At 38.8% G+C, this 24,859-nt stretch overlaps 1 protein-coding gene across 2 annotated transcripts in view; it reads left to right on the forward strand.

The window, feature by feature from the left end:
• scube3 (signal peptide, CUB domain, EGF-like 3) overlaps window positions 1-24,859 on the forward strand; it is a 107,837-nt gene that overhangs the window by 36,471 nt on the left and 46,507 nt on the right. For both annotated transcript variants that reach the window (XM_044129239.1, XM_044129247.1), the window contains exon 4: window positions 9,801-9,935. In XM_044129239.1, coding sequence (XP_043985174.1) covers window positions 9,801-9,935 — 135 coding nt within the window. The remainder of the gene's footprint in view (window positions 1-9,800; window positions 9,936-24,859) is intronic.

Consider the following 24,859-nt stretch of genomic DNA (forward strand, 5'->3'; position numbering starts at 1 on the left):
GAAAAGGCTTCAATTCCCCCTGCAATCTATAGGGAAATGAATGTGCTTTTACTTTAACCTTCCCCAAAGACGCGACATGATCTATTACATAAAAGCAACCTTATGGGAGAAGCCTCCGAGGTATGGCTTTGAAATAGCAGGTAGGAAAAAAGTCACCTCCTTTCACTCTCTTCGCTTAATGGTTGTAATCGTACCGAGACATTCTGCTATGTAGGAAATTCGGATTCGTTTGAAAAACTTTGCTTGGATGAGTTTTGCTGCAGCTTTCATAATCCCCAGTGATTAAATGAAAGGAAGCGGCATGCTGATGTATCATCGAACAGGTTCTGACAGCGAAAAGATCAGTGACCTTCATGCTGATTTCCTCTGCAAGGTTTTACATCCATTTGATGCAGCGAACAAAAGCTGCACACCTCTGACAGGAGCTCACACTTGAATGTAACATTAAATAACTTTTTTAGCCATATTCTCAATTTTTACTTGTCATCATATTCTTATGGGCATGGAAGTCTTTGAAATTTACCCCATTATTAGAATAAATCTGTCCATTTTCTTTAGTGTTGTCAAAACAAAATCAGAGAATAAGGTAATCTACAAAAGAATCTTTAGTGTAGATATTAATTAATAGCAAGGAAATGACGGAATACCCCCTTCATAATGAGGGTTCATAACTGTCAGGAGAAGAAATTTAAGGTACTACTATGATCTGTTGCAGTGCAGGAAAACCTGAGCCGAAAGGCAAATCTTTTGATTTATTAATCGGTTAATGTTTCAACACTTGGCCATGATTAGAAGATGTGGATCATGGCAGTCAGAGTGAAATCTCTTGATACAAGGTAGCTAAATAGTAAAATGTTCTTCCTTTGGGTGAATTAGTTCTTACTTACTGTAAAATATTCTAAATATAGCTGCTGCTCCTCCACACCGCGAGGAATCGGCTGAGTTGCCAAAACTTGTAGTCAAGTCAGAGTGCCAATACTTCAGTATATTTTTACTCAAATAAAAGTAAAATGTAGACATCCTAAGAAATACTGAAGAGTAAATAAGTACTTGGTAAAAAAAAAAAAGTCTGTTGATCATGTTCAAGTCATTTTATTGTTGTATCGTCCATCCACTGGCTTTAGCCTCTTGTCCCTTATTAAAAACAACACAAAAAATATTAAAATCTAGTCAGTTTTATAGTGGGCCATTTTTATTTGTTTCTCTTTGTTAAAGCAAAGCTAAAACATACTGAATTGTGACTGTTAAGCTAATGTTTGTAGCAACCCATGGTCTGAGTACTGTTATAATCCTAGTTACAAACATATGTTGTCTTACCAAATATTACACCAAATGTATTTTGCAGCATTTAAAAATGCACGTTTGTCACCAGTTTCTGATTTACAGTGTTTATAAAGATTTGGCCTGCCATTACCAGTTTTACCTGATGCCAGATTCTCTTTAAAACCCAAAGGAATATGTCAACCCCAGTATTATTTAAAATGTTTCTGCACCACTCCTGGTGACATTGGTCATACTGCGTATGGAAGGAGTTGCTGTCAAACTGTTAATTTCTTATACTAAAGCACAGACAGAATCACACCAGATGATTCTTAAGCCGTCTTCGGGACTGTTGAGAATGAATAATTCTGTGTTTTCCTTCTATCTCTTTTAGCTAGTTGCTGAGCTAAAGCTAAGCTAAACCGAAAGGAAATCACATGTTAGGAAATCCAAATGAGAGCTGGGGTAAGGGATGACACACTAGATATTGCCCTCTTTGTAGTTCAGAGAGACAAAGGGAAGGGGAAAATCTTGTGGGATGCCATTTTGCTTATAAAGATAGCATGTCAGAATGGACCAGCTGCAATTTGGTATTAATAAATAGAATTTCTGAATTCAACTCTCTGACTCGTCTTCAGCCTCATACATCACAAACTTAGCATGGAGAACGGATAATTCTCCACAGGATCTTCCATTAGTGGTTAGCACATTTAGCTTTGCTAAGTGTAAGCTGTGGCCTCATGGTGTACTCCATTCAGCCTTAACCTTTTATGGATGCAAACTCGACTAAAACCCAACCTGCTTAGAATTGTATTTAAAACATAATCACTTACAAATTTATTGATGGTCGCTACTTGACTTATTGTCGTGTTTTGATTGTTGATTCTATGTTGCATTGTGTTTCTGTGTTTGGTTTGATGTAAAGCACTTTGAAATGCTTGCTGCTGAAATGTGCTATACAAATAAAATTTGATTGATTGATTGATTGATTAACAGGCTGCAGATAGCCCCTCTCTCCACATGCCAAATAAAATAAATCTTCTTTTACCTTCAGTGCTCAGTCTGACTTATGTTTAACACATCACTGATATGGAAAATTGTGAATTTTAAGTCTTCACTCAGTAATAAGATATACGCTGAAGAACTGTATCAAAACAACAGAGTAGCTCTTAATTATGATTGATTCACTGAATGAGAAAAGATCAGATTGTTTTTATTATTTCTGACTGGCTGATTGATCCACAACAATCAGGCTGAAAATTATTCTGCTTTGGTCAGTAACCAATTTATCAGTGCATCTTTGACATTATTTAATAATTAGTGATCCAGCTGTTTTTAAAAAAATATATATATATTTTCGTCTTCACAATCATAAATTGTGCTCTTTTCTTTTTTTATTGTGAAGTTTTTGTCTTGCTGGAACCATGTTCTTCTATGTCATTTATTCAGTAAGTTTCAGCAAATTGCTTTCATTTAGAAAAATGTTCATGTTCGTAATCTCTTGAAGTTTTAGCCTTAACTGAAAATAATGTTATTTGGTTCAGGTCACTATTGCAGCACAATGGCTGAGCTCTTACAAGCAGTTTCACAGCCAAACAGTGAAAAGCTATTCCTGACGTATCGGATAATTCTTGTTCATTTCTGACAGCCTCATGGACGACAAGTCTGCCGAGGCTGACAAGAAGAAAAAAAAATGTTTTTGCAAGAAGTCTCCCTGTGAGTGAGAACAGAGGAAGCAGCACTGGGAAGTGTGGAGTAATGCTGCATAGTTGGAATACAAGTGTAGCTTTCTAAAAACAATCAATTGTTTGTGGTTTTCTGACTTTGGAAACAAACTGCTTTGCAGATTTTCGCAAGAATGTACAGATGAGTGAGACACGCAGTCATGTTCACATGCAACAACCCAAATCACATTGTTAAACCACTCATCATTGTTACATAAATGTACATTGGAGCTGTGAGTTGTTTTATTGTTTAGGCTAACATAAATTGTCAGGTCTTTGAGAGAAAATGTGAAATTGACAAACACAGCTATAACACAGCACAAAGCAAAAGAAATGTGTTTTTCATAATCCCCTATTTAAAATAACTTGCAAAGACAAAGGTCTTTATGTTGCAACGTTACATTAACAATGGAATAGTCAGTTGATACCTTTGGTGATTATATTTAACAGACAGTCTGCTGTTTATAAGGCATATTTTACATTTAAATGCAATAGGAAAATTAGCTCAATTTAATGATGTGCAGCCAGTAGGTTAGATTCAACTGCAACTTATCTCAGCAAGCAGGTACTCTGTATTTGTTGTGACATGCTCAAACTCTGGTGCCTCTCCACAGCTCAGAGAAAAGGGACTAAAGTGATGAGTTACAGGATAAATCTGAGATTAGAGTATTAGTTGGCTGCTGAAGGCTATCAACTCTCTCGCAGGGTTGCTCAGCCCCATCTGCCATGAAATGAACATTTCCAGCTGAACCCACCGGCGGGGCTTTAGGAGTGGGAAACTCAAGCCTTAGACTGGGCTTAAGGTTGTAAGCATGCTGTAGACTGGAAGCCGTCAGACGTCAAGGCAAGGCCTCTTGTCCTCTTGGCAAAGCGATGGCCACTCAAATACTTATCCTGGGGTATTGTTGTCTAAATGCTTCCAGACTCGCTTTGGAGAAACAGTGAAATTCCAGTCTGGATGTTTAGGAAAGAGTTTAGACTTGGAAAGTTTATGCCAACTCATCAAATTTGGTACCTGGTAGTCTGCCTTGGATGTAGAACCAGAAAAATTGATTTAAATCAAGTCTTTGTTTCGTATTTTTATTTGTAAATGAAAATCATCAGCTAGCAGATATTTGGATTTGCATAGCAGATGTGAACAAGCTGCGAGTAAATAAACTATAGATGTGAAATGCTGGAGCTAATAAAAGGTTTGAAGCGGTTTTTCACCACGAATCTGATCAACTTTGAGTTTCTTCTGATGAAAAATCTGGATTTTATGTTACTTATTACATATGCAAAGAACAGGTTTCATAGCGGGTCTGAAGATCCAATGTAATGATAAAGGAGCATTTGGCCATATTTAGTATAAAAGTATTGTCAAAATAAATGTTAGTTAAATCAAAGTAAGTCATGCCCCAGAAAGATTTAGGGTTAAGATGTTTTTTGTTCTAAAATTTGTTTCTAAAATGAAATGAGAAAGTCATCTTTTGAAATGTAATTTAAATCAATCTAAAACAACAAGATTTAAATATTGGTGAGCTGCAAGTCTTTCAGTCTGAAACACCTACTTGCCATGACCCTTTTCTTTCTCATTCTGGACGGATCAAGAATGTTAGTTTTACTTACAATTAGAAGAATCTTGTTTCCAAAATTAAAAAATTACTTTAACTATAAATCCACCAAAAATCTGACGTGTATGTCAAACTAATGTCCCAAGGATTTATCAGTTTCAGGAATAGATATCATCGTATCATTTAATAATCTGTATGATGGATATGCATCATCAACAGGCATATTTAAGTTATCATATAACTTAAAGGAGCAGTAATCATGTTTTATATACTTAAACAAAGGTTTTATTAGTCAACAATATTTACATTTTAACTGAATTTGCGTGAATATTCAGGAAATGGCGTTGTCAATCATAAATACTTTCCTTATCCAACTAGAGAAACTGAATTTTCAGAGTATATTTTAGCTGATTAAAACTTGATCAGTCAATCAACCTTTGAGGAAAGTGGTTTAGTTCAAAGCTTTGAGTTGGCCTGACATTAATTTGAGTTGGAAGTTTGGGAAAGGAAATGGAGAAATGAACTCGGTGGGAGCCGACTTTCGATCCAGCTGCTTGGCCACCACTGAACTGTCAGAGATGTAATGTAACAGATAAGAGGAAGACTTACTGTGGTTCGAACTCAGCTATCGTATCACCTCTCTCTCTCAGATCTAATTTTGTTCCTCAGCAGGTGCTGCTCCTTTTCCACCCCTTCGCTCAGCTCACAGGGAATATCTTGACACGTTGTTACATCTCTGATCTGACAGTCATTCTGTGCAAAGGAGGGACTGACCAGTTTATTTGGTTCAGGTTCAGGATGAAATGGACATGAAGGAAAAGATGATTTTAAAGAAAACTACAGAGCCTTTCATATGGGCAAAGAAAAAAACAAGTTTGTGCAGGTGTTGTTCACATAGCATTTCATATAAATGGCAAGATAAGGTATGATGGAAGAAAATAAAAGAACTGATATATTAAAAACACTGAAATATAAATTTTTTAAAAAACAAAACTGTATGAAATACACAAAATGTGTCAACAACAAGTAGTAAAAATGTCAGCATCACCTAAAAAGTAACAATATAATGCATTTCAACAAACCAAATGCTAGAACATAATAGAATTGAACTGATATTTAACCGGCAGTAAACAGCTAATCCTAGTTTAAAATGGCTGTCAGTTTGTTCATACCTCAGGCTTTCAGGTTGGTGGTTCCAGCTTTGAGGAACAGAAAGTAAATTCTGCCTCCGCTTGTTTAGTTCTGGTCCAAGAAACACTAAGTGGGCAGTTCTCAGAGGACCTGAGAAGTCGGCATGGTCCATAACTGACCAGCAGCTGCTTGAATGATTTTTACAGAGTTCGATTCTCGTGCTGTTCATTTAATGTCGGACTTATGTGTCTGTCAGGTCTTCATGGCATGGTTTCGCGGCAGCAGTAAGTCAAGCTGTCTGGCATCTTCCATTATACAGTGTGACAGGAGTTCATGTCAAGATTTTATACGATCCAATTTGCACAGTGTGACATGTTCAAGGCCCATACAATTTCTTAAATCATCAAAAGTCAATCTATCATCCAGCCAGACAACTACACTGGCCCAAAACTACTTTATGTCTTACTTCAAAAATGATGAAACTACAGGGTGTGACGCTTAAATACCTTTCTAACCTCTCGGGCGAGTGATAATAACTCAAACCCAAACTGCTAAATGGTGTTTTGCAAGCCAGGATTCACTTTGAGAAGAAATATCTTCACATTAGAAAAGCTGTGCCACTATCTTATTGTTATTGAAAACATTTGCTACAACATTGACTAATAATATTGAAATACTTTCTGTTTCTTGGTTAGCTTGGGTTATCGGTCACTTACTTAGCATGTCGTTATCTTAATAAAACTGATGTGGCGGTGCTAATTTCTCGAATCCATATCGCTGTGACGAGCTCTACTCTGAGCATTTCTAAAACTTTCTCTGACATCTAATTATACAGACATTGAAAAAAGTGTTTTGAAAACATAATGATTTAAATCTTGGTACCCCTTGACACCTTCTTATTTCCTTCCATCCCTTCACCTCTTGCAAGCAAAATGCCAGGGGAGGACAGTGTCTGTCCACTCTCCTCCTTGTCTCTGGTCTGTCTGGACCACAGAGACATTTCTGAGACCAAGCAGTGGGATGGATGCACAGACAGCTTTGATGACAGATAGCTGCAGTTTTTCACTTTCTGGCCTCAAATAAAAGTCAGAGTCAGCTAGAAACTCCCGCAAAGTCAGTGAACCCTCTTAAAAAAAAAAAAAAAAAAGAGGGAGAGAATGAAAGAGTTGAGTATTTCTCCAAAATAAGAGTTCAGGAGTTTTTGTAAGGCAACCACCATGTTTACATGGCTCTAAAGCTCTGCGCTAGGCCAAATGTTATATATACAACCAAGGCTATCTGAAAAACCAGCGGACATGGCCTCCGCAAATACACCCAATCTCCTAATCTCTCTCAGTTTGAATGCTCCTTTTCCTCCCGTCTCCTCAAATGAAGTAAAGTTAGAGCAGAGGCTTGTCTCATTTTTCAGGAGGGAGACAGCTCTTTTAACTTGATTAAAATGTTTTTCCTTTCTCTCCGGTCCTTTAGAGAAATCTTAAAAACTGTTTAAAGCCCAAATAACATGAGCACTTCTTCAAGCCATGCCAGAACCCCTTTCCGCTTGGAAATATTTGCTTTGGACGCCATCCTTGCCCAGCACACAACACAGGCAATTATAGGAGCTATTTAAACAAGGGAGATCTACTGACAGCCGACGCCTCATTTGGAGGGATGAAGGAATCAGGAAATGAAACCTTCATTGATGCACTGGAAAGAAAAATCCCATTGGGGCCCCATCTGTGGCCGTTTGCGTATCTCATGGGCATTTTGAGTGTTGAAACTTGCAGCATTTGTTTAACATTTATATGTTTGGATTTTTTTAAAGTTTGTGATTGTGTTTAAAGAAAAATCAGGCAGAAACTTTATGCATATATGTTAGGATTTTTCTTTTCTTGGACTGCTGGAGGTTTGTTGTTGCCTACTCAGTTTATCTGCAAAGGTGCAGCTGCAGTTTGCTGGCAGCTTCCAGGGTCCTTTCTCCAGGGACCATAGGTAGCTCCCTTTTTCTTTTAGTGTCAGTCTCACTGTCTTTCTCCTTCTGGAGAACTCTCCTTCACCTGGCTGTAGAGTGACACTTTTCCCATCAGCCTCAGCAGACAGAGCACACTGTTTTGATGACTGGATGTGAGACCAGGACAGAAAACCTGGCAGTCTGACGAGGGTGATAAGTGCCGCTACCTGTCACTGACCTTCTCGTCAACTCGTTCTTCTTAGAATGCTGCATGTGTCGTGACGCTGTGATTAATTGAGCTTTTAAACAGAAAAAGAAAACAAGAAGAGTGATGTTTTATTTCTGTCTCCTCCTGGGATGAGAATTCCCCAGAAAGAAAACTTGATCCAGAGGTTTTCTCAGACTGGACAAATAGACAGTAGATTAGTTTTGGGTGACATTTTAATAACATTAATCATAATATAAAACTTGTGTATAGAACAGTTTTATTTATTTTTTTAATTTTAATCATGGATAAAGTTGCAGTATTTCGGGTTGTTCTCAAATGGGAGTCGAAGATAGATTGGATTAATTTGGACTTTGTAAGCTGAGTTTTTTCTGATTTGTCATGGTGGAGAAAGAGCTGAGCAAAAAAGTGAAGCTCTCAGTTTATTGGTTAACCTGTGGTCATGAGATTTTGATCGTAGCCAAGAGAATCCGATCACAGATACAAAGATAAAAGAACAGGAAACGGATAATCTGATTTCACATGTAATGCAGGCAACAAAACAGCTCATCTATGGAGCATTACCCATTGTTTTTTTTGTTTGTTTGTTTTTTGTTTGGTTTTTTTGCAGTTAGCCTGGTCAGGGATGAAGTTATTCAGAAGTTTAAGGCAGGATGAGATTATGAAAGTAATTAGTGATACAACTGCAAATCTGCCCTACTTGGTAGGGTAGTTGACGAAACTGACTGGCTGGCAAGTAGAACATCAATCAGAGAAGCAGCTAAGAGAGTAAATCTGGAAGACTGGTACAATGAGACATGGTTGCAGTAGTATCATGCTGTGCGGATATGTTTCTCCAGCAGGCGAAAAAGAACCAGGTCAGAGTTGTTGGGAATGTGAATGGAGCTAAATACAGGAGAATACTGGAAGAAAATGTCTCAAAGGCTGGGCCAAAAGTTCCCCTCCCAAAACGGCTCAGATCAAAGCGTCTTCACGTGTTCATGGGCAAAGATTTTGGTTTCCAGATGTTCAGCACCGTTTGAGACACACCTGGAAGATCTGCAGCTAAAATTACAGACAAATCTGACTCAAGGGGGCTGAACACAAATTGACACATTTCAGGCTTTTATTTGTTGAAATCCAAGTATGTGTTCACTGTTAAGCCCTACATTGTCTCAGTATATTAGGCAAAAGAAAAAAAAATAGAATAATAAAACAAATAAAATGCTTTGGACCTTGTGTTTGTAGTAGAACAAAATGTGAAAAGTTTGATTGGTTTCTAACTATTTTTATGTTATATTTATAAATAATTCAAAATGTCTCAAGATACTATTTTATTTTCTGGCTACATAGGAGGAGTTACTTTGGGGGTCATTCATCCTGAGCGTCCCTTTTTTGCCTGGGCTTGAGGTGACGTTTTGCTAAATACTCTGTACGTTCTTGAAGTAGATTCTCTCCCCCACTGACTTTGAAAGAAACAAATCCCTCTCTTCTCTTCCTATCTAAACTTTTCCTCCCCCTCTTTCTCGTCCCTCTCCTCACATTCCTCCCGTCACAGGTCTGACAGACACTCGTCATCAACTGGTACTCTGGCCCAGTTGGATCAGGTTTCCCCTCTTTAACGGAGTGTGCTGCATTTGCATTTTTATAGCTAGTGCTTAACAGTTGGAGGTTTTAAATGGAGCTTTCAGGTCTTTGTTTAGTTTTTTGTTTGCTCTTAGTATTGCTTTTACTCTCGCATCACAACTTAAAAGTTTTTATTAAGTTTTATTTATTTGACCATGTTTTTTCTTTAAAAAAAATAAATAAAAAAAGGAAGACGACCTCTAGATTCTTTCGGAGTACTTAAATGTTTAAATCATGTTTGCATCATCTGTTTGGCCCCTGGAGCAAGTCACGATTCGATCTCAGACAACCCCCGCACAGACTATCTGTGCAACATTTGTTCTGTTTTGAACTGTTCTCATTCATTTGTGTGTGGTTGTGTTTCCTGGCAGACGTGGACGAGTGCTCGGAAGGCAACGGTGGGTGCCAGCAGATTTGTGTCAACATGATGGGCAGCTATGAGTGCCGCTGCAGAGAAGGATTCCTCCTGAGTGACAACCAGCATACATGCATCCAGCGGCCTAAAGGTTATACACCTGCACACACGCTCTAGACAGATCATGCATTTGTTCCCTTACAACTTTCTTCTGTGCTTGTTTTTGTTTTTGTTGTTTTTTAGTCACACTTAATTTTAGACAAACTAATTTGTAAGTAATTCTAAAACACAGTTTTCAGATCTAATTTAATAAATGAGAAAAGCAGTCTAAACCAACCTGGTTTCATGTGAAATGTAATTGCCTCTATTTTTCAATTAACCAGAATGTTTTGTTGAGCTTCATATGAACCACTAATGCCTAATTACTGCCTGGTGTGCAGCACATAGAAATCGCCTAGTAGCAGAAATCAAATAGATTGTGTATCATCCAGTTGGATAGAAGAACTCATAAACAGCACATAATGTCCCAATCAATAATAATAATGAAGAAAAAATCAAGAAAAGATGAGAAACAAAGTCTTTACTAATCCATGAGGTCACATAGAAACTCACAGCCACATGTTAAGCTCTGCATGTCTCAGTTTAGGTGAAATAAAGTTAAATTCACGATTCAACAATAAGGAAAATGCTGAGCAAAAAATGGCTCAAGTTAAAAACCAATTACTGACTAAACGGAGAACAAAAGCCCGTCTCAGATTTGCCAATAAAACATATTCCCAAAAAACTCTCAAGACTTTTGGGGAAATATTTTACAGAGTACCAGAAATATTTTACAGAGTACCAAGACCAAAATGAAACATTTTGAAACTTGTGAGTCCTGAACGCAGATCGAACACAGCTCATTTGAGTGTGATGGTGTGGGGCTGCTTTCCTGCTTCAGGACCTGGACGACTTGCCAAATTAGTTGAAACCATAACTCTTCTTCTTTTACTACAACATTCTGAAGGAAAGTGTTGGGCCATAGGTTTGTGACCTAAAGGTTAGGCAGACTTGGGTTGTGCAGCAGAACAATGATCCAAAGCATACCAGCAATTCCACCGCAAAGAGATAAAAACGGAAAGTTTTTCAGTGGCCTTGTCAAAGTCTTGACTGTGATGTGACTGTTAGTGTTTGTTAGCCTTGGTTGCTGCTGCCAAAACAATCAGTTATCAAGTTAAGGGGGATTACTTTGCTACATGTAGCTATTTTGGTTTGGATAACTTTTTTCCTTTTCATAAATGAAATCCTCGTTTTAAACAGCTTTTTTGTATTTTCAGTGTATTTTCTTCTGACTTTAGAAGTAGTTTATTGATCTGAAACAGTGAAGTGTTACAACAAAACACTGAAACAGAAGCAGATGACACTTCAACAGCACTGTGGTTTCATTTTTGGGTATCGGGTCTTGCCCTTACTGTATGGTTTACTCAAACATGATTATGATACATTTTAAGATAATGATCCTGTCAAGTCTTTATGTAACTAGCAGATATTCAGGACTAAATGGAGGGCGGCATTAGCCCTAACAAGCCCAAAAACAAGTTACAACAGTTAGGTTGCCACTCTTCAAAGAGAAGAAATGAAAAGAGGGAGGGAACAGGGATAAATCTTTTTGTTTTCCACTCCCCTTTTCAAATTGAACTTATCTAGCATTTGGCTGCTTCTCAGGTTATCTGTGGTATGAGAGTGGCCTGCGGGGGGAACTGCGAACAGTGAAAACAATTAAAGGTGCAGCCCAGGGCAGACACACCTCTTGTTTATAGAGCGTTCCTGTGGGATGGAGACGTGACAGGAAAAGAGCCAACTTGCTCTGAGGCTTGCTCGCCACACACAGCAGCGCCACAGACATGCAGACGGTTTTAATGTCAAACTAAGTTGTCAGGAAATGTCTTTGGTGGCTATAAAGAGCTGGATTGCACAGAGCCTCTAACAGCTCTACTCTACACTAGCTCTTCTTTTTTCTTTTTTTTTTTACAGTGTACTCTTTGTAGGATTTTGTTGCTTTCTTATTAGGAAATTTAGAGATTTTTCATTGTTTCTGCCAATCTTTGTGATACATATTTTTAAGAAATTCTGTTTTCATAAATCTATCCTCACGTTTAGAGAACAGGAGGAACGTAGCTTATAAAAACAGATATTAGGGTTTTTTTTGTCAAATGAATTTATATTTTGATTAAACCGATATTTAGAAAAAGTATATATTCAAAGATACTCATTTGAATCCAGGTCGATATAAGCTGACCCATTTAAATTTGCCCAAATTGCCCAGTAGCAGCGCTGCAATACCAGAACCTTATCCCCTCCCTTCCCCACAGACGCTCAACTGATTGAAACAAAGAATTGCTGTAAGTTTCAAACATCCAGAAAAAACCTGAGCGCCCGTCTTTAGCAGACCATCAGCATTGTTCTGACAGATGGAAAGCTAACGCTATATGTTTAAATATTATCTTCATGAACACAAACAGTCCAGGAAAGGTGCTATGTTGGTCTGAGAACCCCCTGGAGATGCTCTTCCCAGCTGAAAAGTTCCAAGTCACACTTTGCTCAGTACGAATTAACACAAAAAATTGTTCAATATTTGTTAGTTTTGACCTAATAATGCAATTGTTTATATGTTGCAATTAATCATATTTTCTCTTAACTAAAAAGAAGTCTCCGTTCCAAAAATGTTGCTGCTTGGTATCGGTCTCGAGTTTAAAAGTTTAGCATTGTGTCAACCCTAGCAGATATGAGGTACTATATCTACTAGAAATGTTGGAAATGCTCTATATCGGTGATTTACAAACAACAAAAGTGGTCGGGGACCAAACAAATTAACAAATTTAAAACATTTTTAGAAAATAATAAAACTAACTTTATCTTGATTTGTTTTTCATTATGCTCAAAAATAAACTAAGCGTGCAAAAAAAAATTTGTAAGGAAGGACGTGTAAATAATGACGTTAGCCTTGTTGAAAGAGAAATCTCCAGTAATCTAGTACTTTTGTGGCACACTGTTTTCTTTTTTCTATATTCTCAAAAATCTAAACAACTATAAAACACTTTCAACATTTAGCAAAGTTCAATAAACTAATTAAACACATCTGGTGGCACCAAAGTGTGCTTTCAATTAAAAGTCACTGGATATACCATATGTAGTCCTACTAACTATCAAATTAATAAGAAAGACCAAAGTGTGGTTATTAAAAGGCCAATAAGTTGTGTTGTAGTCTTGACATTTAAGAATGTAAGAGGATTATAAATTGTCAGCAAACAAAGTCTCCAGCTGATTTTGCTGCTGGGTCAAATTTATCAAACTGCAATCTGGGGCCCCAAAAAATCAATCTAGGGGCAACAAATGGCTCCCAGATCTGGTATTCAGTCTGGAAAAATTTATATCCATCCATCCATATTGTGTATTTACAAAATTCAATAAAGAAGCTCTTTTGCTGCCCTACGCAACTTTGCTCAGAGCTTCCAGTGTTTCTGTGAAGCAGCAGACATAATGAACAGCTGTTATCACCGTCAGGAAGCTCGTTCATTCGAGGAATGATTATCCAGCGAAGGCTTTTACAACTCCTCAGCTCCAACAGATTAAGCAGTGTTGTGGATGTCCTTTTCTTCTAAATCTGACGCAGTTTTTCCTGTTCTGTAAACCTCAGACTTACACAGCAAGATTGGAGCGTCTTCTCATCTCTGTGTTTTTCGTCTCTCTCGTGTGTTTTCTCAGCTAAGTACTCGTATGGAGACTCATTAAAATGAGATGCTCATGATTCCCCCGTATGATGAAATGAGGATCTTGGAAGTTTAATTTATTAGCTCCATCTGTCCTACTGAAGTGTCAATGTTTGCATTTCATAAATGCTGTGTGTTTTTTTTTTCTTTTTTTTGAGTGGACTGAAAAGCTTGACCATGAAATTTCTAGCCTTTCTCCACATCAGCACTATCGGAAACAGATTTAGAGCAGTAGTCTGATTTTGCCAAGTTCCTCCAGTCTTTCGTCTGTTTCTGTTCATGATAAATGTCCCCAGTTCCTGTTAATATTCCATTTTAATATTCATTTTGTCCTTGTTGCTCCCAGATGAGAGCCATTGAATTCAAAAGATTAAAGCTGCCATAAATCTGCAAACTTCCTGTGCTCATCAGATAGGCGCCTATTTATTGTTTCCTTATTTTTGAAAGACTAAGAGACAGAACAACCACTCATCTGCTTATTATTACCACTCTTATTACAACAGTATGTGCCTGAAGGATAATGGAAGTGGTTAGGAAGTGACTTTGCAGAGTTATTGGGCAACAGCCCCTGAAGAATTGCTCTAAATATAAAAAAAAAGAATTACAAAAAAATGGATAAATGTTTAATCCCCTCACTCAGGTCAATTTTAAATGGAACCATTGGTGCATTCTGCCAGCCCACCTCTTAAAAAGCAGAGTCTGGGTTGCAGTTTGATTATGAGGTTTATTGTCATCATTAAAAAGACATCAGCTTCCCATTTCTTCTGGTAATGGTTCAGGTGTTCCATCGGCAACGTGCGCTGATCTTTCTGGGTGCAGTTCAGAGCTGGTCATAGAAGCGCCTGCTGCCTCGGTTCGGTTTCTCCTGCTGATACTGAGCCACTGCTTGGAGGGAGCCGGTGCCAATTAGGCAGCAGGGGTCTTTCAGCCTCCCAGCTAATGACAAGGCTGCTGCTGGCCTGTCCCTTATTATATCTACCCCTCCCCCTCACCCCTCAGCAGGAGCAACTTTGGCCAAATGAGTTTCTCCACCATGTTGTTGGGCAAAAATGTAACAGTCCATTTATTCACTTCAAACATCCCCAACCTAGAAATTAGGCTTTTCACAAAAGTCAAGGTGCTTAGCCGTTGAAAGGAATGCAATTTGGATCAGGGAGGGTTCCTCCGCTTTACATTTGATTTATTTTCACTTTTATTCAGGACGACAACGGAGACATTTGTGCTTGAGATAAAATCCAGAACATGTAGACTCAGACATTTTAGGTTTGGTCACCTGACACATCCATAATGTCGGCCCTCTTTCTTTTTCAGAAAACCAGGCAATAACTTGAAGTGTGCACTGATGCAAGTCACTTATGGTGACTTCTGGGTTCAGTTCATTTGCTTTTAGTTGTGAGTGCTGAAAAAGAAAACATATTCAGGTCAGCTGCATCATAAAAACCACATGCTTCGTGTTTTGAAGGGATCCAAAAGGGAGGAGAACATATTCTAGACATTTGTTCAGATTGTCGGTTTTGCAGTCGAGAGACTTTTTGCAGATTGGATTTAATGTGGGTTTGTTCTGCTGCAATTCTTTAACCTGTTCCACATTTTTTAATACCACTACCACAAAGGTTATATTTTATTTCTATTTCATATGATAAACTAACCTAAAGTATACTTTTGAAGTAAAACCAAAAGGAAAACCTTTTTTTTATATAATTGAGCCCCTGTACTCTGCTTCCCCAAAGTTGAGGCATGAGTTGAAGTCCAAAACTTTTAACTTCAAGTATTAAGCAAATCCATTGTCCAGTTATGTAATTTGATCAGAGTAAAATTATTTTGATATTAATGTATTATTTTAAATTGTACTTTATCCACAAGAAATCGTAAAAATCGTCTAAAAGCAGTGCTGATGTTGCTTTCAACTGAAACTTTTAACAACAAAAAAAACAGACAAAGCATCCAATAAATTAAGAAATGTAGACTGATCCATAATTAAAAATATACGTAAAATAAAAATAATTGACCCAGTACAAACAGCTTCAAAAATTATACAAGTAACACAAGATTATTAAAATAAAGGCTAAAAGGATTTCAAATTTTATATAAATAATATTGAACTGTTAACAGTGATTTTTGTGATAAAGGTTAATTTTAAAGACCTAACTGTAGATCTACTAACTGTGAGTTGGATGTCCTGGTGTTTTTGTTTAGTTTTATTTTTTCAAAGACAAAAGACTTTCAATACGGCTTCAGGGAAGACATCATAGTCTCTCTCTGTCTGTGAGCATTTTGCATTGTGTCCATCACCTTAAACAATGGCCACATATTAATGCCAGCTCTGGCAACCCGTACATAACATCGATGCAGCTGTAGGCAGCACTTGCATTGCTTTCTCCAGGGTTGCAATTAAGAATCACTCTGAGACACTTACTCCTGTCTGGATTCAACATCTTACTGAACATTATGAGAGTCCCACTGCTCAGCGGCTTACCTGCTTTTTGCGTGATGCTGCGCTTCACTTCGCTTTTCTCCAACTTTACGCCCATGTCCTGGAAGAGGGGACGGCTCCTTCACTTTTACTGCAGGATAGAGTAAAACGTTTTAGAATCATGGAGGTTGGATATGAGTGTAAATCCTTCATTTCAGATTTGGAATATGTATAATTTCTCATCAATTTCACAATAGTGTTGTCCTATGTGTAGGTCTGTGGCCAAAATATTCCAAAAAAGTGCACAGATGTTTGGTATTGCAACACAACAAAACCTGAAAAGGTTCAAGATGTGTTAATACTTTTGTAAGGCCCAATATTTATTAATGTCAGTGTCTATTACACTTAAAATGACTCAAATAGATACGGTCCGACATGACAGTTTTTGCAGTCTGTGATGCAACGAGTGCATGGGAAAGCCAATGCTTTTGCCCTATTAATGTGGAGGGTTGTGCAAACTGAATATTTGAAGAGTCTGCTAACACTTACAAAGCAGAACATTGCCTGAAAATAAAAAGATAAAATTTAGTGCACCTATAACATGATTTTATTAAGTGACTGACTGGTTACACAAGACACCTCATCTCTGCGCAGACTTCCAAACAGAGGAGCTTAAAGAAGTCAGAGGAAATAACCGCTTGCAAAGACGTCGGGTCCTCCTGGGTCAAACTTGCTCTCACAACTAATCAGTATGGCAAAAGGGAATGTTTCTATGTGACCAAAGCTTCAGAGCAGCCACGACAGCTCATCAGGCTGGTTTAAACTAATTTGGGAAAAAGAAAATTTTGATTACCGTACATGAGCCTCAGGGCTTTACATTCAGCTTTTGTTGCTGAAGGAATCTTTAGGTCAGCATACTGAGGTTTTTAAAGTTTCCAGAAATAAGGATGTCATTCAGTACCCTCCACACGTACTGGTTCCTCTAATGAAGATGTGCAAAAGCCTGAAAATAAAGTCTGTTTTTAATGCAGTATCATTATCTAAAAAAATATATGATTCTATCTTTATTTTGAGTCTCTTTATTCAGTGTGAAAAAACCCACCGTAATAGCTCAACACAATAAATGTAGATTAGGGTTTTTTTTATGTGTAAGTAGCTTAACTGAGGATCTGGGAGCCTTTAGTTGTTAATTTATAACATCCTGAGAAGGCCATGGTTTAAAATAGAAATTGTGCAAATTTCTACACCTACACATCTCTACTGTTAGAGGATTGCTAAAATAAAATAAAAGTTAGGTTGGACAGAAACTCAAGCTTATCCTGCCATCGCAAACTTTGGGCAGGATGTTAATCAGGGTAAAATAATCTGAAAAGCTCACTGTTGGAGAACTGCAGCAAACGGTGGCATTTGGAGTTTGCCAAGTCTTCATAACAACCTTTAATCGCTACTACATGTCTACAACTTGTTTCTCAGCCTTGCCTATAAATGTCTGCCATTTGTTAAATACCACTGGGGAACTTAGCTCCTGAATGCTTCGGCAACAAACTCTGCAGGTGGATCAGGCATAAAACAAAGGTCGAATACCGTAATTTCCGGACTATAAACTGCTACTGCTACACACTTTAAACACTTCAATTCAGCTAATATATGGATTTTTACCACGTTTTGAATGATAAAAGAGGACAGCACAGGCTCAAGAGCGTTTTGCCCTGACACAAAAGTAACATTGAGAGCAACAATGAAAGAGAGACGCTGAAGACGCCAATTTTAGTGGGTTCTGTCCCAGGAAGTCATTGATTGTGGTCAAATACTTTTCCTGCTAAGCTCTTGCATTTTTTTTCTAAGTGTCCATGATGCAGGCACTGTTCAGAAAAAGCACTTATGGTATTTGTGTAAAAAACTTTCTGCGTAAATATGTCGGTATGGCATCGTTGACACCTGCGATTTATAGACAAGTGTTTTTGATTTTTTGTAATCTCCTGTAGATTTAAACTAAATATCTCCTGCAGTAGGAGACGTTTAATGTAAATCAGGTCAACTAAAAATGGGTCATCATTGGACCTACTTGCAGGATAATGGTTAAAAAATGCAACCATATAATGACAACTGAAAAGGTTCCCCTTTCGATGATCACCTGGCCATCTTTGTTCCTTAAACCTCTAGAAGCCATAAGCTTATGAGTCTTTAGAAATTCTCTCAAGATCATAAAGAGTAATGTTTTAAAAAGTTCTCTCTTGTCTAAATGATGTAGCTAATTGTAGCAAAAAATATGGAGTTGTATAACGTATTTACATCAGGTTATCCACCAAGTGTGCTACACATGTCTATAATTATTTTCTCCAAACGTAGCCTCATTTCCCCTTTTTTTTTTCTCGCTCGATTGTGGATTTAAGTGTTGCTTTTATGTACACTCCTCACACCAGGAAATAAAACTCTGCTGCTTTTCTAGCCACATTTAATAGCCTTTCAGAAGGATTTTCCCCCTTTAGTGCAACAAATCTCTCAACACAATGGGCATAATTACACACACCATCATTTGTACAGGCACACACCTTTGTAATTTCATCTCCAGTGTAATCCTGCCGGAGGCAAGCTGACATGCTCTTCATTGACATTTAGATGAAGACTAGCGTGTTGACTTCAGAGGACATCGGCTCTTTGTTGTCTGACGAAGTAAGAAGTTTTCCATTAAGTGTGATAAAATCCATAACTCTTAGGCACATTATATTCTAAATTAGAGTTCCAGGTGCAACATTCCTCCCGTGTAAAATCACGCCCTGGATCTGAGAACCCTGCTTTATTGCTGTTTTTCTTATCTGAAAACGTAATGTCCGTGCAGTAGACAGTTTCACGTTGTAATGTCGTGAGGTAATGTGCTGATAAATGAGCACTTTCAATTATTCCAGTGATGCAATGTTTTGTGCTGTGGGCTGCCAAATAAAATGTTTTGTAGGATGATTTGATTTACTTTTTGTTCATATATTGCACTGTGGCTTCCCATTGTGTTGGAGCCAGTAGGGTTCTCATATGTTCCCCCAGTTGGTTGTCAATAAGCCTGCCCTCCTGCCTGCTTGTCTGTGCATTGGCCACAGAAATGTTTTTACAAGTGCAGAAGTCACTGCTCCATTGCTCTGCAGCCCAACCGTATAACCAGGCTCTTTTCCTATTCTGGAGAAGTGGAGCAAAGGCTTTGAGCTGCAAACACATCGAAGTGACATGTGAGGCTTTTTTGTCCCCTTTGGATTTGTCTTCCTTCTTCTTTTAAATCTGTATATGTCTTTTCAGCATAATCTGCCCTCACTCTCCCTCTTTGTCCAGCCTTAGCTCAGTTCCCGTGCCCCCAGTACTTTCACCCTCATCTTTCAACAAATATACATCAGTGGCTGGAGCTTTTTCAAATGTTTGCAGCCTTGCTGCTGAATTCTCCTCACCTCATTTGAGACTGGCATCCCTTTTTTTCATTGCTTTCTTCAAGGCCATCCCTAAGCTGTCCAGCCCTACGTGGGCTTGCTGATTTTAAGAGTGCTGGAGGGGTTTTTCCACCAATACTTGGCTGCTATGTCTTCAATCATAGTGCTAGACTGAGCTTCGGAGAAACGGATACTTAGATTTATTCGGGGGGAGAAACGATCTGTGCAACACCAGCCAGCGTCTCATACAGTTTTATGTCTGTGCTAAACAAGGTGGGCATCCTGGTTGTGCTCTGTTTTCCTGTCTTTTGTGTTGAGAGGGTGCTGGGGTCCTTTGGGATTGCACAGTGAGGTCACCTTGAGAAAATGGGAGGAAGAGTGAAGCCGAGAGAGGGAACATACCCAGCAGGTGCTGCACAACTGTCTGTGACACAGATGGGCAGAATCTTACTATGTTTGCAACATGCATATATTATGCAAATGCACCTGGGTGGCTGTTCATACATATATGTTAATGCTCTTTTCCACAGATGTAGGACCTTACAATGTTTTCAAAGTAAAACACAGGACATGCACACTAATAGGTTTTTAACAACCAGTGCTATATTTATGAGAGCTAATAGAGTTATATATACATGTATTTTGAAGTTAGATAATTCAAGAGTGTATGTAAAATGTTGAGACCTTGAGACTAGTTGGGAAACTGTTCACTTGCTGATGTACTTTTGGACTTGTCCACAAGTTGTCTGGGTCACACAGTAAGATAATTGTCCCGATTTCTGATCCAATCTTCCTGTTCCTACAATCTTAAGGATTATTGAAATGGTGCTAAAGATAATTTCCAGAGATATTCCTTTTGCGTGTGGTGTGTTAAGAGCGATATCGTCCCCTTGGAAGAACAAGTAGACCAAGAAATGTGAGTTTGGGTTTCATCAGACATTGGGCCTTCTTCAACGGATTTGTTGTGATTTTCTACATCTGCATGGTTTGTAGCAAACTTGAGTTCATTTTTTCAGCTCTTTTTCACAAATGACAGCTTTGAGGAGTATGTGACTAATTGTTGTCTAATGGGATTCCTCAAATTCTCCCACCAAAGCTGTATGTCACTGCAGGGATTTTCTGTAAGATGATGAAACTTGGGATGTTGTTGCATTACCTAAATCTGGGTTAGAATTCATAACTTTATTCCTGACCTGCCTGGTGTATTTGGTCTTTGTGTTGCTGATTGGTCTCTGATGTTCTCCTCAAATCTATGATGCCTTCAGAGAAAAACTGTATTTATACCAAGATGATATTCCTGAAATATTTTATTTGGTCGTATAAGAGTAAATGAGGCTAAATGCAAATACACACAACACATTTCCAGGTTTTAGTCATCAAGAAAATCATCCTTTCTTTTAGTCTGTCTCAAGATACTCTACATGAAGTTCTCAGGTGGGTGTGTTTGTAATGTGAAAAAATGTGGAAACCCTAAACTCTTCTGAGCATTTTGCAAGAAACTTAAATTGATTCTTTGGAAACAAACAAAATCCAATAAAAAACTTTGACAGTGACTTGTTTAGTGTAGTTGCCAGCTGTCTTTTCCATTCTCTGGTTGTTCGTGCTTTTAATGGACCTTTTCTGGAAAAGGGGGTGAGAATGAGGTGTCTCAACAAGGCGTTTGGGACAATCACAACCAAAACCAAACAGTAGCACTCAGATGGCTTTTCTCAACTCTATGAACTGACTTTGTGGGGAGGATTTAATCCCTCGACCAGCTCTTTGCCCTGCCTGACCATCTGCTTGGCGGCGCAGCTCAAAGCAGTCCAGATATTTTTCCCTTTCTCTTTTGCATGCGCGGACATTTTTATCCTCCCATTAAAACTTTTAAGGGCCCATTATCTAAGAGGAAGGAATGCTGCTTTAATAGTGTGGTGGCTCCATTCTTGGGCCCCTTCTTTTCAGCGTATATCCACCCAACTCTTGGTGGCGGCTTAAAGTTCTTCTGCAAAGAGGCGACCGTCTCCACTCTGAGCTGCATGACAGCAGATTGGCTCGGACCATGACCCATCCTTTCACCAGCCCATGCTCTCAAAAGCAGACTGCTAACCCTTGACATGCCTTCCACCACTCCAGCTCCTTTGTTTCAGTTTCCCTTCTACATGGTTTTCACTTTGAAGGGATCTTGCAGCTTTGGTCTTAAGAACTCATGCTTCCTTTGGTTCTTTTGTTGGAGGGTTGAAGGAGTTGCCGTTTTATCTGCTGTGAATTTGTCTAGCTCCCTGTTGAGTAGTTCTCATTTTAAATGTCACGTTTCCATTAGCTATGAGTGTAAAGTCATCATTAACAGAAATCTAGGCTCTCAAATATTTATTCTGTGTCTAATTAATCTATATAATGCGTTTCACTTGGTGTAATACTTCCTAAACAACAGCTAAATCGTTTCTTAACCATGACCAACCGCTTTGACGTCTTTCAGTCTCGTGAAAGAGTCTTATGTTCACCACAGTACTGAGACTGCCCTTGTCAAACTGTTCAACGACATCCACATAAATACAAACTGTGGAAGAACCACAGTGTCGGTTCTGTTGGACCTCAGCGCAGCTTTTGGCATGGCTGACCACGACATAGTACTGAACCAGCTGGAGAGCTGGGCCTAACTCTCTGGTACAGAAATGGTTTGAGTCTTACCTAAAGAACAAGTTTCTCAGTTTAGACAGAAGTCACATATGGGGTACCCCAAAGTTCAATCCTGGGACCCCTTCTATTTAATATCTACATGCTCCCACTAGGCTGCACAGTGGCGCAGTTGGTAGAGCTGTTGCCTTGCAGCAAGAAGGTCCTGGGTTCGATTCCCAGCCCGGGGTCTTTCTGCATGGAGTTTGCATGTTCTCCCTGTGCATGGTGGGTTCTCTCTGGGTTCTCCGGCTTCCTCCCACAGTCCAACAACATGACTGTCAGGTAAATTGGTCTCTCTAAATTCTCCCTAGGTGTTAGTGTGTGTGCGCATGGTTGTTTGTCCTGTCTGCCTCTGTGTTGCCCTGCGACAGACTGGCAACCTGTCAGGGTGAACCCCGCCTCTCACCCGGGACGCAGCTGGAGATAGACACCAGCAACCCTCCCGACCCCACTAGGGATTAAGGGTGTTCAGAAAATGGATGGATGCTCCCACTAGCCCAAGTCATAACAAGCTACTTAAATAACTACACAGATGATACACAGCTCTACATTACAATGTCATCAGGTGACTTTGAACCCATCCAATCATTCAACAGATGCTTAGGACACATAAATGTGTGGAGGTGACATGGCTTTCTCTAGGTGAACAAAAACAAAACTGAAGTTACTATTTTTTAACCTAAGTAGGAATAATTTAGCATCAGCACAATGCTTCAAGTGCAGCTAGAATCTAGCTTTAATTGCCCGGATTCTGGTTGTGGTGTCACATAAACACAGTTACAAAGTCGACGAGCATTTCCAGGATTAAATAACTAATGTCTCAACAAGATCTAGAGAAACTGCCAGTGTGAGGACTTTAGATGATATGCTGTCCTATTTTTAGTGAGAACATCAGCAGCAGCTTCAACCGTCTGATTGATATTTTAGACTTGTGAAGACACTGCTGAAAAATCAAAGTAATTAAAGATAAACACAGGGACAAGCTCCCTGTAGCTCAAAGAATGGACTTTGAAATACTGTGAAATATGCATATGGTTTATAAATCACTGAATGACTTTTCACCAAAATACATAAACATTTTGTTGTATAAATCCTTCAAAATTATCAGGTCACTCAAGTATTCTGATCCTAATCTTTATCCCCAGAACCTGGAGAACATGGAGAATCAGCATTCAGTTTTTATGCTCCACTTATTTGGAACATACTTCCAGAAAACTGCAAAACAGTCAAAACATTGAGTTCCTTTAAACCCAGGCTGCTTAAGGCTACTTAAAGTTGATTTTCAATAATCTAATTTATTGAATTTGACTGTAAATCAATTCAATTATTTTCAGAATAATAAGCCCATCTAAAGAGACTTTAACAAATACAGACACCTCAAAAGAAAATTTGAAATGTCCATGGATGCTTGTGGGTATTAAATTAGGAATACAAAATGTTATTTTTAGCAGCCTAAAATAAAAATATCACCTGGAAAGTTAGCTGGAGAAAGGCACCAGCATCGCTCCCGACCCCACTAGGAACAAGGGTGTTAGAAAATGGATGGATGGAAAATAAAAATATATTTCTAATGTGACCCAGTTGGGGCATTTAAACACTACAAGTGACCACAAAATTATTTTACTCCATACATTTAAAATACAACTTTATTTCTAAAAAGGCGGTACAGAAGTTATATTAGCTGAAAACAAACAAAAAAAGTCACCCAGCGTACTCACCACCAACAAGTGGAAAGAAATCCACCACCAACTACTGCTGAGAACTGCACACATGCTCTCACACACACACATCCACACATCTGCAATTTAGGGAGCAGATTTCCTCCCCAAATAGCCTCCCCCCCCACACAATCCCATGGGGGTAGCATGCTGAGTGAGTAAAGGAGGGAGTTACCCGACCAACATTAGAACAGTCACACAATTAACCAGGAAACGAAACAGCAGCCAATTACGTCCCACTGGTAATCTACAAACCAGATTTCATGTTTCCTACAGGCAAAACTGAAATTCATCATAGCCAAGTAGATGCCTACCTGACAAAATAACGCCATTTCGGCTGAAAACCCAGTGCAGATGTCTGCACAGTGATCTGGAAAGAAAAAACAAACAGTCCAGTGTACAGCTGCTTTTAAAGAGGTTGATCCATCCATAGATTTTATTTACACCCCTGTCCCTATTGTGGTTGGGAGGGGTGCTGGTGCCTATCTCCAGCAAGACATTTCAAGCAAGAGGCGGGGTCACCCTGGACAGGTCGCCATTCTGCCACAGGCAACACAGAAACAGACAGGACAAACAACAATTCACACACACACACACACACACCTAGGGAGAATTTAGAGAGCCCAATTAACCTGACAGTCATGTTTTTGGACTGTGGGAGGAAGCCGGAGAACCAGGGGAGAACCCTCGCATGCACAGGGAGAACATGCAAAATCCATGCAGAAAGACCCCGGACCGGGAATCAAACCCAGGACCTTCTTGCTGCAAGGCAACAGTGCTACCAACTGCACCACTGTGCAGCCTGACGTTGATCCCCAGTCCTCAATCCTTGCTGCAAATGAAGACTCCTGCAGCAAAGCTCACCTTGTCACACTAATTTTGATGGTATGTTGATAAAATGTGTGCCACGTGTTAAATAAGAACCAAAATCTCAAAAAATATGAGCAAAAAGTTTTGTATCTGCAACTTCCACAGTTTTATGTGTGCCAAACAATAGGTAGGTAGGTAGATAGACATTGAAAAAGTGATCTCATTTTGTTTATCGAGTAAAGAAACAAGCTAAATCAACATCTGTCACATCTTGTTTTTATTGTGAAATGTCTGTGGCAAAGTAAAATCCGTCTAAA

Source organism: Gambusia affinis, linkage group LG01, assembly GCF_019740435.1.
Source record: "Gambusia affinis linkage group LG01, SWU_Gaff_1.0, whole genome shotgun sequence".
Lineage (NCBI taxonomy): Eukaryota > Metazoa > Chordata > Actinopteri > Cyprinodontiformes > Poeciliidae > Gambusia > Gambusia affinis.